This window comes from Hemicordylus capensis, chromosome 4 (genome assembly GCF_027244095.1).
Source record: "Hemicordylus capensis ecotype Gifberg chromosome 4, rHemCap1.1.pri, whole genome shotgun sequence".
Taxonomy (NCBI): domain Eukaryota; kingdom Metazoa; phylum Chordata; class Lepidosauria; order Squamata; family Cordylidae; genus Hemicordylus; species Hemicordylus capensis.
This window is the reverse complement of record NC_069660.1, coordinates 298,197,434-298,212,059: the sequence shown is the minus strand read 5'-3', so window position 1 is coordinate 298,212,059 and position 14,626 is coordinate 298,197,434. Positions and strand designations below refer to the sequence as shown.

Below are 14,626 nucleotides of genomic sequence, written 5' to 3'. Positions count from 1 at the left end.
TAAATGTGTATAATGTTTCTCACTAACATGAGTTCAGCACAAAATTTAGAGTTCATAATGCTGTTAGCCCCAATTTCAAATTTTTGGGAAGAGAATTAAAAGCAAAGCCACTCCTCTCGGCCCTTGAGCTAGAATCCCGCTTTCTCCCTCAGTGTAGGAGGGTATCCTTTAGCGTGGGTTGTGCTGCCTCGCTGCTCCCACAGACAGGACTGCATGTCAATCAAAGTGATGTCCCATGATACACCAGGAGTAGGCACCTCCCGGTTCCTGTCCTGTCTTGCTCCCGAGAACAGGGCTTTGGAAAAGCCTCTGCATTTTCTTCTTCTTCTCCGGTTCCTCTAATAATAATAATAATAATAATAATAATAATAATAATAATAATAATAATAATAATAATAATAATTATTATTATTATTATTATTATTATTATTATTATTAATCCTTTTATTTCTGCTACCTTCCTTTTTATTCTTGCTACATCTCCTTCACTCCCTCTGATTTGATCCCCTCTCTGCTACCCATGGAGCACGCCGATCAGGCCGCGTATACAAGTCACTGCAGATGCAAGCAGCAAGAGCTGGGGAGCTCACTGTCAAGTTGAAGTGGCCCAATGACCATGGACGACCCCATCAGAAGTTTCTACTTCTGTGGGGTTTTGTCTGGTTCAATGTGGTTTAGTTTCCTCTTGTTAGAACTTCTTCTCCTCCTCTTGTGAGCTCCTTCCTTGGTATGCTGGACAGGTCTGGAACTGGGAGGTGCCTTCTCCTGGTGCATCATGGGACATTGCTTTGGTTGATATGCAGTCCTGTCTGTGGGAGCAGCTGGTGCGTGAGCGGGGGTGGGGGGGGAGAGAAGAAAAAGAAAAGAAAACCCTATTCGGATTCAACAATATATCAAAACGTCAAAGGATCCAAATACTGTATGTGAATGTTTTAATATAATTATAGTTGTAAAACTATACAGGTGAAACTCGGAAAATTAGAATATCGTGCAAAAGTCCATTAATTTCAGTAATGCAAATTAAAAGGTGAAACTGATATATGAGACAGACGCATTACATGCAAAGCGAGATAAGTCAAGCCTTAATTGGTTATAATTGTGATGATCATGGCGTACAGCTCATGAAAACCCCAAATCCACAATCTCAGAAAATTAGAATATTACATGGAACCAAGAAGACAAGGATTGAAGAATAGAACAATATCGGACCTCTGAAAAGTATAAGCATGCAAATGTATTCAGTATTTGGTTTGGGCCCCTTTTGCAGCAATTACTGCCTCAGTGCGGCGTGGCATGGATGCTATCAGCCTGTGGCACTGATGAGGTATTATGGAAGACCAGGATGCTTCATTAGTGGCCTTCAGCAATTCTGCATTGTTTGGTCTCATGTCTCTCATCCTTCTCTTGGCAATGCCCCATAGATTCTCTATGGGGTCAGGTCAGGCGAGTTTGCTGGCCAATCAAGCACAGTACACTGTATACTTTTCAGAGGTCCGATATTGTTCTGTTCTACAATCCTTGTCTTCTTGGTTCCATGTAATATTCTAATTTTCTGAGATTGTGGATTTGGGGTTTTCATGAGCTGTACGCCATGATCATCACAATTATAACCAATTAAGGCTTGACTTATCTCGCTTTGCATGTAATGCGTCTGTCTCATATATCAGTTTCTCCTTTTAATTTGCATTACTGAAATTAATGGACTTTTGCACGATATTCTAATTTTCCGAGTTTCACCTGTATGGTTGAAACCTATCCATACATCAAATATAATAAATCAAAATCAATAAAATATATGGTATCTATATCGCAAAGTTTGTGAAAGATGATCAGTAAGATCTCATTTAAAATAGTTTTATGAATCCGACTAAAAAGATTAAATCCAATAATTCATTTCCAAATTGTTGTTAATGAATAGGAGAAGTATAGATAAATATTCCCATGTGGTCGCAGTGTCGCATTTTGATTGAAAGATGAAATGTCAGATCATAGTATTGCCAATATCTGATCGTCTTGAAATTTTGCCAAATGCATTTTGACTAGACCAAGTAGTCTTCACTGGCAATCATGTGAAAGAGTCTTACTTCTACTAGTAGTCTCCAGTCCCACCATGGGGATTAAACTGGCACTAGTTTATCTCTTCAGCTGAAGGGAGAAACTCTTCACCAGTGTGGCAGAAACTTGTGTGGCAGCACAACCCACTCTAACGAATAGCCTCTGTACATTGAGGAGAAAGGACCCTTCACGGTAGGTCTACCAATGTTCCTTTCTCCAAGACAGTTTCTTCTCATGCACTTCTATCATCCTCAACATATTTTTTTAATGTTGTTAATTATTTAAATTTCCATCCTGCCTACTTCTGTAACAACTCTAAGAATGGTGTAAGAATGGCCTTGGCGTCCTTTGGAATTGTTTCTCAGTTTTCCAAGGCGTGCTTATTGAGTTAGTGGTGTGCACATTACTGGCGCACAACCAATGTGAACTTGTGAAGCCATCTCTTCTGCAAGGGAGAGGGTGGGGGAGAGTCCTTGTGTATACGTTTCAGTTCACAGTTTCTAATGCCAGAGATCTTGCCAACTAGAGTGGTGTGGGCAGGCTTAAAGTTTCCAATAACCCGTGTGTGTGTGTGTGTGTGTGTGTACATGTACTAGAGCAGGCCTGCTCAACTTAGGCCCCTCAGCTGTTTTTGGACTACAGCTCCCTTAATTCTCAGCCACAGCAGCCAATAGCCAGGAATTACAGGAATTGTAGACCAACATCTGCAGGAGGGCCGAAGTTGAGCAGGCCTGTACTAGAGCCTTGGGAACTAACAGTATAAAATAGTAGCTTCAGGAGGTGAACCAGTCCTGCAAAACTACAGCTTGTCCAAAATTTTAGGTTGACAGAATAAGGGATTTTAACATCAAAACCCATGAATGACAGGAGCTGCAGGACAGGAGGAAAGCTGGAAAGCTAACTGGGCAAAGAGGCACCTTTTGAACATGGTGATTCTCTTTATTTAGCAGGGGGAGTATAACTGGCCCTATCCACCCCCAGCACAGTACTTCCAGTGACTGTTGCTGGTGTCTGTCTTATGTTTCTTTTAGATTGTGAGCCCTTTGGGGACAGGGACCCATCTTATTTGTTTATTTCTCTATGTGGTCCGCTTTGTAATCTTTTGTTGAAAAGCACTATATAAATATTTTGTTGTTGAAGAAGAAACTAGAGAGAAACTAATGGCGGAGAAAGTAAAAGTGACCCACATCACTCAAAGAGCACGATCAAAAATGGCATGCCCGCACTCAGCCAGCCAGTCAGGTTTGCAACATTGGCTGAAAGGGGGAGACAGGAGAAGCAAGCCCAAACTCCTGGAAAGCTACTTCAGATAAGCCTGTGAGCTCGCACGCAACACAGTGTCTGCCTCTGAACCCAATCAGATTTTCCATTGTAATCCTCTTGTTCTTGTAGTTCTCCTAGAAATAGGATTCAGGACAATTTTGCGATGAGAGATCTTCACAAAACTATAGGAATCTGGTGTGACACACATTCCAAGCAATCCAGTTTCTGTCAGTGTCTTTTTATTGCTAGGAGAGAGCGTAAGTCTGAGTCTTGAGCTCTTTGGAGAACTTTGGGGGGAAACGCTCCTGTAGCTAATATCTGCTTATCACTCAGTCTCCTTTGACATCTGTTAATGCTGCCTTTTCACATTTTATTATTTGCTTTCATTTCGAGGGAGAGATGTGAGCCATGCAAGTTTTAACAGCAGCATCCCAGCATAAAATCCTGCTCTGGCAAACAGACCCCCGAGCAAATCGTATGGAATGATGTTCCCTAGCCAGACATCTTTCTCAGCAATGCTGTCTACAGAATAATTGGTGCTTGTGAGAACCACAGTGTCATAAGTAGCCTCCACTTCTTTCTCTGTAGAACAGAGGCTCTTTGATATATATTCTTAGATGCACTCATTACTTTGACAGTCATCATTAATAACAATATTAATTACAGTAAATTAGTTTTAAAAGAACAAATTCTTACCCACAGGCTTGCATTTTTAAAAAAATACACAGGAACATAGGAATCTGCCAAAAACGAGTCAGACCATTGCTCCATCTAGTTCAGTATTGTCTACACTGACTGGCAGCAGCTTCTCCAAGGTTTCATGCAGGATTTCCCCCCAGCCCTACCTGGAGATGCCAGGGATTGCATCTGGGACCTTCTGCATGCCCCGAGCCACAGCCCCACCTGGGGAATAGCCTACATCAGACCGTGCTCACGGGTAGTCATCAATCCAAATGCAAACCCATGCAGACTCTGTTTAGCAAAGAGGACCATTTGTGCTCCCTACTGCAAGATCGGCTCTCCTCCCCATAACGCAGGGCTGGGGAAAGGGACATAAGAGGAGCTTAATGCATAATAAATAGTGATGGAAGTCCTGTGGGGCAGGAGAGGTTGAGGCTTTTAAAGAAGTTTTTTGCTTCTCTCCCAGGGAGTAGAACATTTGCTAGAAAATCAGTTGTTGGATTAAGTAATGTCACAAATTCTCAAGTGGTTGGACAGGAAATTACTTTTAAACACAAATATCCGGTGGTAGGAGACAATGAGGAGCAGTCTTAGCTACTTAATGTATACCTTGCATTATAAATTACACAAACAGCTTTCTGCCCCCAGTGCTGCTTGCAGGACCCAGGGCACAATCCAACCAAGGGAAATACTTTTAGGTCTCGGTCATTTCAGTTGGAGAAGGTTGAGCATTTGCTTAGCTCTTCGGTTGAAATTAATGGGATGTAGATGAACTTCACTTTGGCTGGATCGTGAATTAGTGAGGTTGGGCTATTATCATGCCCTGATTGTCGGCTTATTTAAAAATACTCAGCTGGCTACTTGTGGAAGCAGGTTGCTGAACTAGATAGGCCTGTGATGTGATCCAGGAGGGCTGCTCTTAGGTATCGATGAAATGGGTTGATTTTTTGGTATCCCTTGAGGGCACATACAGTACAAGTTGAGTATCCCTGATCCCGACATCCGAAATCTGGAATGCTCCAAAATCTGGAAACCACCACGGCGTGTGCCTGCAGCACCGACAAAACATTATTTTCACATGAAAACTGAATTTCATCTCCACCTAAAATGCCGTGTTTGAGTCTAACATGACCAGCAACGTTATTGCATTGCAAGTTTTCTCACAATTAGTTTTCATTATATTTACAGCTACCTGTAGTTATTGTAAATTCAATGCTTATTTGTTTTTATAATTTAAATAAAACCTAAAAACCTCGTGCTTAGACTTAGTTCCCATGCCCAAGATATCTCATTACAGTATGCAAATATTCCAAAATCCGGAAAAGTCCAAAATCTGGAACACTTCTGGTTCCAAGCAGTTCGGATAAGGGATACTCACCCTGTATTGTGAAGGGTCCAGTCTAGGACTTCACTTAAGTCAGACTCTCTAGAGCAGAGATTTATTTTTATGGCACAACGTATTGTGGCTGGGAATGATGGGAGTCGTAGTTCAGCAACAGCTGGAGAACCAAGGTTGCCTACCCCTGCCCTGGAGCCCAGCTTGGGAACCTGATTCCAGGGCTGCCTTGGCATGTGTGAAGTGGTAGTGTCTTCAAGCATATGCAATTGGAAAGCTATCATGGAAAAGACTTTATAATATTGCCAGGACAGGCAGTGGTCCATTGATGCAATCAGAGCTGCCTCAAGGCTGAGCGCCTTCAGAGTAGTTGTCATGACAGCATGATGGGCAGGACAGCACATGAGGAGGGAGATCAGGAAGCCATTTTTGCTTTTCTCCACCCCCTGCAAAAGCGCTGTCTGCGGCTAGAAATGGTCCGTGAAGACTGCCCATTGCTTTTGCAGGGAAGGGGAGAGAAGTGAAAATCACTTTCTGATCTCCCTCCTCACACTCTACTCAACCTATCAAGCCTTCAGGGCAATTATTCTTCTCTCCCTGCCTTGAAGTAGCTCTCACTGTGTCAACCGATCACTGGGGATGGGGCCACAGCTCCGGGATGGAGCATCTGCGTAGCATGTGGAAGGTCCCAGATTCAAACCCCAGGGTGTCTAGGTAGGGCTGAGAAAAATTCCAGCCTGAAGCCCTGGAGAGCTGCTGCCAGTCAATACCAAGCTAGGTGGACCAGTGCTATGACTCGGTGCCCTTCATGTTGGCCACTGTGAATAACAAAGCACATGGCTTAAGGTTTCTGAGAGCCTCCATCTCTGTTGTGTCTGTGTAAATTTGCAGGGGAGAGGGGAGGTGGCCTTGAGAACAAGACATTGACAGATGGAGTTCAGGCAATTATACTAAAGAACTTTCTGTTTTGAGCAAGAGCTGGTCTCTTAAATGATCTTGAAGTGTATTTAAACGTTGCTGTCAGGGAAGGATTAACTAAATTATTATAGAAGCAAAATACTGTCAAGTTGTCACTGTTGCAACTCTACATCAGACTGCCTCTCTGTGCATTTCAGTAATCACCTTGGAAAGAGCCTGCAGCTCTTGATGGACAGAGTGGATGAGATGAGCCAGGATATTGTGAAGCACAACACCTACCTGAGGAACACCAGCAAGCAGCAGCAGCAGAAACATCAGGTTGGTTTTTAGTGGAGGGCTGAATCGCATCCCTTTGGGGTAAAACACCACATTATGTGGCTTCTGTAATAGGTTGCAAATTGCACGATCTTTGCATCCCCTAAATATACAGCCCTGTTGAGAAAACTAATCTAAATCTGCAGGGGCAAGTTTATGAGAGAGATTTTAGAGATGGAAAAACTGATTTGAAGTGGTGTGTGTGTGTGTTTCTGTGTGTGAGATATCCAGGATTTTCACCCATCATTTCTTGCTTAGCTTATAATTGCTGTAGATGTAGCTCTTTGCATGGCTCTGCACAGTAAGGCTCTTACATGTCTGTATGAGGCTCATACAGTTGTTCTGTTCATTATTTTTTTATAGAACCGTTGTGTGCAAGATCATGCAATTTTGATAGGTAATGCTCCTACTCTGCAAAATATAGGAGTAAAATGACCTCCTCATGCTTTTTCTGTCCCTCCTCTCCTTTTCTGCTTTAATTAATTAAGTTCTGTGATACAGAACTTTAATCTCTTATTTGCTAACGTGTTCTAAATCTGGATGCGTTTTGCTTCTGCTATCAAGCAGTAAAATGTCACCAGACATTTCTTTGCTCAGCAACCAGAGGAGCTTAAGAAATCCTGCGACTCTGGATTTTAAAAGATTTGCCATTTTAAGTAAGATGAGCACATTCTGTGAGCACAGGCACTCTTCCTATTTTATAACATGATTCACTCCTTGTAATCTTGCATCCCTTGCTCTCCTAGATAATTTGTAAGAAGTTACTGTTCCTTTTAAAGATGAAGATTATTCAGAACAACCGTTATACCTGCTGCTTTGTATTGCTTGCTGCCAACTATTCTTCTTTTGCATCTGAAGGAAGTTGTCACCTTCAAAGGTGTATGATGTCTTGAAAATTAATCTGAAAGGCACTACTGGATTTTTGCTTTACGTAACTAAAAACCAGCACACTTGCTCACTCCACCCCAGACTGGTGCCATACCATTCACTTCCCCTCTTTTCCCCTCTCCAACCTCATGGATCCTGTGTGTATCTTGGCAGACATTGTGTGGTAGCTTCTTCTTTCTGACAATATTGATCAGTGTCTCTCCTCTCCTCCCAATGTTAGTCTCAATGCTCCATCTTCTGACCCCACATTTTATTCTATGAGTGCAACCCCTTCCCCCACCCCACCCCCGCCGCCATGAATTCAAGTTCCATGATGGAGACGAACCACTTCCAAAAAGTCTGGAGAGCCTTGTAGTACCCAGTTTCATTCCAGAAAATTTGATGGGCCTGGAATTCTCATCAAAATGTCTGCCCAACTTCCTGGAAACCATTTTGAATTCAGGAAATCTGAGTTCTGTCTTTTTAATATTGCCTTTTAAAGTCCAAAGCTTATATGCCAAAGCCAAGCTTTCTTGGCTTTGGCCAATAATTTCCAGAGGATTGTGATTTGGGCATGGCAGTTGTGGAGGCTTCTGGGGCACATTAGGCCTCTTTGTATCTATACTGCCTCAGGTTAACATATTTTGCATGTTTCAGACCCAATCTACAATATTTGTGGGTTTTGTAAAAATATGGCCTTCTAGTAGGTGATGCTCTCTTCCCAGTGGTAGATACTTGAAAATTTGTTTATAGCTACAGTCATGGAAAAAGCAGCAACATGCCTGATTCTCTGTCTCTGGAATTGCCCAGATGTCTTTTGAACTGTGCTGGATTCTGATAAGCTCCAAGTCCACCAATCCATACTATCTATCTTTCTATTTATTTGTTCTGCAGATTTAGGCCATTTTCTCTTTATTTATCTTCAGTCTCTAGTCATTTCTTTTCTTTTGGACAACTGAAGGTATGTTGATCATATTGTTTCTGCTGCTGTAGATACATGGACATCTCCAGGAAGGCCTGTGTCCAGACTCACAAACACACACACACACACACCCTGGCACTCAGCTCCACCTGTGGCAGTGGGGGGCTCACAAGCAGCACAGGCTTTGCACGCGGCAAGCGGGTGGAGGTGGAGGCAGGTTGGCTGCAGTGGTGGCAGCAGCAGGACAGTCAGATGGCCAGAGGGGAGAGATGGCAGCGAAGGGGCCCATGTTCCAGGGACACACAAACACGGTATCTCTGCCCTGTGTAGACAGATCATTTGTGTGGGCAGGGCAGGATTAGAATTGCCTTTTAAAAAAATATTCTATGTCCCTGTTCTCCCCACCTCATTTAAAAAAAATTAAAATAAATAAATAAATAAATCACATGTTGAAGCCAAACAGTAAATTATGTAAATTGCCTGGTGCACAGAAATGCAGAATTGGCATTGAATGTTTTGAAAGCTGGGTAAACATGCAGTTTTCCTACGTTTTTCCAATTAATTGGGAGCTTTCCCTTTGGATCAGATAGCCTACAGCAGTGTGTTTGTTCCTCTACTTCCCAGTATCAGCAGAGACGTCAGCAAGAAAACTTGCAGCGTCAAAGCAGAGGAGAGCCGCCTCTCCCTGAAGAGGACATGAACAAATTGTTCAAGCCACCGCAGCCTCCTGCCAGGATGGACTCTCTGTTGATTGCAGGTAAGCATTCAGAAAAAGCTTCCCTCCCTGTGGGTCCGCTCTTTTATTTTTCCATGTGGTTTTGGAATAAAAAGGGGCACTCTGGTATGATATGAAGGCCAGCTGATCTCCCATCCAGGCACTGGCCAGACCCAGATCTTTTCTGCTTTGGTAAAGCTGTCATCTTCAGACCATACTCTGGACTAGAGAATTGAATTTTAATCACAAAATGCAGCTCTCAGGTTTCTGCATGATTCTGAAATCTGGTTCTCCCCATGAGAACAGCCCTGCAGAATCAGGCCCAAGTTCTACCTAGTCCAGCATCCTGTTTCACACAGTGAACCAACAGATGCCTCTGGGGAGCCCACAGGCAAGAGGTGAGGGCATGCCCTCTCTCCTGCTGTTGCTCCCCTGCAACTGGTATTGAGAGGCATCGTGTCTCTCAGGCTGGAGGCAGCCTATAGCCTATAAGACTCGTAGCAATTGATAGACTTGTCTTCCACGAATTTGTCTAGGCCCTGCTTAAAGTCACCCAAGCTGGTGGCCATCACCACATCCCGTGGCAGAGAATTCCATTGATTTATTATGTGCTTTGTGAAGGACTTCCTCTGACAGTCCTAAATTTCCTGGTAATTAGTTTCATAAGATAACCCTGTAAACCGATTTTTGCTGTAAACCGCCTTGGGATTGCTTTAATGAAAGGCGGTATATAAACTTAACAATAAATAAATAAACCCTGGTTCTTCTTTTAAGAGCGGGAGAAAAATTTCTCTCTGTCCACTCTCTCTACTCCATGCATAATTTTATACACCTCTATCATGTCTCCCTGTAGTTGCCTCTTCTCCAAACTAAAAAGTCCCAGATGCTGTAGCCTAGGATCCCAAGGAAGGTGCTCCAGGCCCCTGATCATCTTGGTTGCCCTCTTTTGCACCTTCTCCAGTGCTGTGTAATCCAGTTCGTGGGATACATAGCTGTTCTAATAATAGTAGTTTCTTAGGTTCCCTAGATAGCTGACCGCATAGCGTTCTGGATTTAAAGCTGCTTAGTAAAAGCAGCTCCTTTGTCCAAGGGAACTGAAGTAAAGAATGAGAGGGCATTTTTTTCTCAGTATTTTTGCACTTGGATAAAGGCACAAAAACCAAGACGCAAGGCTGGGTTAGTGAAACAATAATTATCTATAAGAATGGCTCACACTCCTCCTCTTGGGCAGGGAAAAGGGCCTGTTGCCATTAATTAAACTAATGTTTGAAAGATACAATAAAATGCACTTTGGGCAGCTTACACGTCACAGCATTAAGTAAGGTCCTTGTAAGTTACAAGCGAGAGCCAGCATGGTGGTGTGCTTAGAGTGGACTAGGACCGGGGAGACTTGAGCTCAAATCTCCACTCAGCTATGAAACTCTCTTGGTGACTCTGGGCCAATCACTTGTCTCTCACCCTAACCTACCTCACAGGGTTGTTGCAGATAAGTATAACCATGTACACTACTCTGGGCTCCTCAGAGGAAAAGCAGGATAATAATGTAGCACAGGGTTTCTTAACCTTGGGCCCCCAGATGATGTTGGATTACAACTCCCAGAATCCCCAGCCACAAAGGCCATGTCTGGGGATTCTGGGAGTTGTAGTCGAACACCATCTGGGGGCCCAAGGTTAAGAAACCCTGATGTAGCAAATAAATAGTCAGCCACTGGTTCCCAGCAAGTGCACCCTCCTGGCACAGATTGGAGACGCCATGCCTAGCGTGTTGTCCAAACCCGCCAATGTCGGGTGCTCTGGCCACATGTCCCTCTGGGAATCCAACATCTGTAACCAACCCCAGATGTGTGGGTGGGGCATCCAGCACAGGTGGGGCCAGAACGTGTGGCTCGCACTCGGAACACGCGCTTGCCAGGAACCAGTGGTTGGTGGCACCATACTTACTGCCCTCTGTCTTCAGTTGGCTCAGGAGCAGGTGGTAAAGTAGCCAGCGTGGTGTAGTGGTTAGAGCACTGGACAAGGACCGGGGAGACCCGAGTACAAATTCCCATTCAGCTATGAAACTAGCTGGGTGACTCTGGGCCAGTCACTTCTCTCTCAGCCTAGCCTACTTAACAGGGTTGTTGTGAGGAGAAACTTAAGTATGTAGTACACCGCTCTGGGCTCCTTGGAGGAAGAGTGGGATTAAAAAATGTAAAAATAAATAAATAAATAAATAAATAAATAAATAAAGTAGCACAGATTGATAACAAAATTTGGAATGAGTTTTAGCTTGTACTGAAAGCTGTTACTTAAATGAGCTCTACAAGCAGGACACACGGTAACGGTTTTATAGCACAGTTGTATAGTTTGGATCCTGTTTGGCTGGCTCTGAATGGGTATGGTTTGAATTGTGGTAATGAGTTCTTCTAACAGCACAAAGCTTGTTAAAGGAAAAAACACTCTAGTGAAGAGTTTTCACTTTTCCAATTACATTTCAGTCTTTGTTTTGGTGGGTTATAGTTTGTCCATCTTCTCACGTTGGGAAAAGCAACAGCCGATTACGCTCCCAACAGCCTTCAGCCAAAATGTTTTCCTTTTTAGCAGAGTCAGGAAAAGAACTGACAGTGTTCACTATTTTAATTCACGCAGAATTAAGTTGGGGATCAAAGCTAAAACTTGGCTGGTTTTGCCTGTAAGGCATTTAAAAACATTTTTTTAAGTAGAGCATTAAATTGAAAGTGTATTGGTCTGCTAAGCAGTTTTTAATTTTAATAATCTGGCTTTGTCTTCTTGCTCTTGCAAATGAACAAGGGAAACAAATTGTAGTAATAGAGGCTGTCCAGAAAATGGGGTGATGGAGACACTTCTTTTGATTTTGTACAGCACTGCAGACAAAGCCTTCACAGCCTGCTGGTGTGAGAAATTGCTAATAATATGAGATAGCTAACAAAAATTTGACCCACAAAATATCAACTGGAAGAGGCAAGCAGTGTTGCCAGACCCACAGCAGAAGAGATTCAGTGTGAATGTGGACCTTCATAGCTTTCCAGAAATTCCTGCGCCATTTTATATAATTTAGTATCCTGCACAGTCTTGTGTGTATATTCCTCGCAGGGTTTTGTCTGAAACAGTATTACTAGCAAATTTCTTGTTGTCTTTGAACCATTTACAAAACAGTTATGGGCCACGTAGGCCAACAAAAAGATACATATCACTCGGCTGCCCTTGCTCTAATTCTCCATAACCCACAACGGCCCATTTATAAAGATGGGAGGAGGGGAAGGAAGAAGAGAGAGACACATGGAAGTAAAGTTCTTGAAGTGAGACTAGGATTCCTTTTAAGACAAAGTAACTTCATGCTGATGTAATCCATGGCCTTGAAAGTAAAATCATGCATAAAAATTAAACCACTCCAAAGCAAATATGTAAATGAATAAATGAAATGTGGTGTTATTAATGACTGGATGTACAAAAAGCCTTATGGGTCTTATACCTGCAGCAATGCTGCGAATTAAGTGCTTGTTTTACGACTGAAAACAGATTTGCCTGAAGTGAGTCTATGACTCACCATCTGTGTGTGTGGTTCCAAATTAGGATTCCCTTGACCCCAGTCTAAAATGCTAGACTTGCTAGCTAGCCATGGCTGTCCTTTTGGTGCTGTTATCTCTGTCCTCCTGTCAAGTTGGATGGGCAGGGAAGGTTGGGAAATTCATTCCTTTCTCCATCCTTACCCCCTCTGCCCTTGAACCAAAGAAAGAAGCCACGTCAAGCCTGCTTTTCCAAAGCCTGTCCTGCCCATGTTTCTCCAAGCCAAACTCAGTATTCAGAGCCCAAGGAGGAGGTAAGGAATGCTTCTTCTTTGCCTCCTGACTCAAAAGCTGGGTGGCTGGAGGTTTAACCTTTCCCTCTGGTTTAGTGTCTGGAGTGAGCAGCAGATTTTGCCCTTCTCAGCTGTACCTCAGACTACAACCTGTTTACTTTGTCTCATAACACTCAGGGGAACTCAAACCCTATAGCCCTGATTTGAGTTCTCTTGGCCATGCTAGACTGTGACAGAATACAATGGATGGATATTTTTGAATGGAAACCTCGGCCTTGTTCCCTAGAGCAAAGAATTAACTTTTGTTTTCTCCTCCATGCTGTCTCCTTTTATTTGCAGGTCAAATTAACACATACAGCCAGAACATCAAGGAATTCACTGCACAGAACCTGGGCAAGCTCTTCATGGCTCAGGCACTTCAAGAGCACAATAACTAGCGTAGAAGATGAAGTTCTTGAAATCTCCTATACATCCAAGAGTTGCTCAGGATCTTTTTTTTTTTTTTTTTTTGCTAAAGATGCGTTTCCATGGCTCATTGCAAGATGAACAGTGAACTTGACACTCATGTGTGCTGGTAAAATGCCTAAAGAGAAAAATAAAGACCAATTTTAAACTTTTAGCATGTGTTTATTGATGGCTAGACTACTGTTTCCAGATTTCTGTATGCCATAGATTTTAAACTCACACCCTAGTGCGAGTCTTCACTCTTTACGGAGAGTCTTCACTCTGTACAAAGACTTTAAACTAACCATCTCAATAAGAAAACCCTTTTCTGCATGCAAGGACAAAAGTGAGTTACACAAAGTGCACATCTTGGTCTGGTCCACGTATAAACTGTTGGTCTTGCATGTTATAGATCCTTCTGGTAGTACAGAGGCTGACATCAGCCATTTCCTGGTGGTTAGCATTCACACATTTTTAAAAAATGTGAAGAAGCTAAATAATGTCATACGCAGATTTGAGAATCCCCACTTAAGCAAGCCCCTTCACCACACTTGTTAAGGCAATACAATTCTAGAGGCTGCATTCAGAGATCCCCCCCACCACCCTGATGCAGGGAAAACAGGAGGGTTGTTGGAGAATTTGAATGAATCGCCCTTTGATATTTTGTCTGGGTGTAAGCACATCCTTAAATTCCTCAATGAAAAATAAGCCTGTCCCCCTCCAAAAGAAAACAGTTTACATTCAGATTATTTTGGAGGGGGGGCAAACTTATTTTACACGGGGGAACTTAAGGATATGTTTACTCTCAGCCCAAAATGTCAAAAGGGAATCAGTTAAAATTTTCCTGAAAAGGACAGCCCTACACATTGGAGTTGGGGGGCAGGCAGGGGTAACAGCCATTCAAGGAGACAAAAGTTATGAGAGTGTAGAACCCAGGGGTCAGAATGGAAGCTTGCTTTTTGCACCTCCCTTCCCCACTACTAACTTTAGAGATCTTTCACATTATGTAAATATATATGCAAATTGTTTTGAAACCTCAGGCAACCTGGCAAAGTGTCAAAGCCAGGCCATGGTATTTCAAAGTACAGAGTACTCTTGGGTGAATTGTTTCCACAGTATGCTTATCTAAACTCTCGAATCTGATGGAATATACTGTTACACTGCACAATACACCACTATTCTGACTGCCACATTCTGCAGAAATTGCATCCAGAAACCTTGAGCTAAACTGTTATATCTTTGGCAAGGAATTAAAGCTTTTATAGTAGAAAACAAGGGGGCTAAAGAACTCTCACCAACACAAGAGTGATG

General features: G+C 42.9%; 1 protein-coding gene across 1 annotated transcript in view; it reads left to right on the top strand.

Annotated features, from left to right (window-relative positions):
- The window catches only part of EIF3H (eukaryotic translation initiation factor 3 subunit H), a 79,333-nt gene extending 65,843 nt beyond the window's left edge, over positions 1-13,490 (top strand). Inside the window, exons 6-8 of the mRNA XM_053247492.1 lie at positions 6,451-6,571; positions 8,982-9,114; positions 13,211-13,490. Of these exons, the coding sequence (XP_053103467.1) occupies positions 6,451-6,571; positions 8,982-9,114; positions 13,211-13,308 (352 nt within the window). The 3' untranslated portion in view covers positions 13,309-13,490. The remainder of the gene's footprint in view (positions 1-6,450; positions 6,572-8,981; positions 9,115-13,210) is intronic.
- The last annotated feature ends 1,136 nt before the right edge of the window (positions 13,491-14,626 follow it).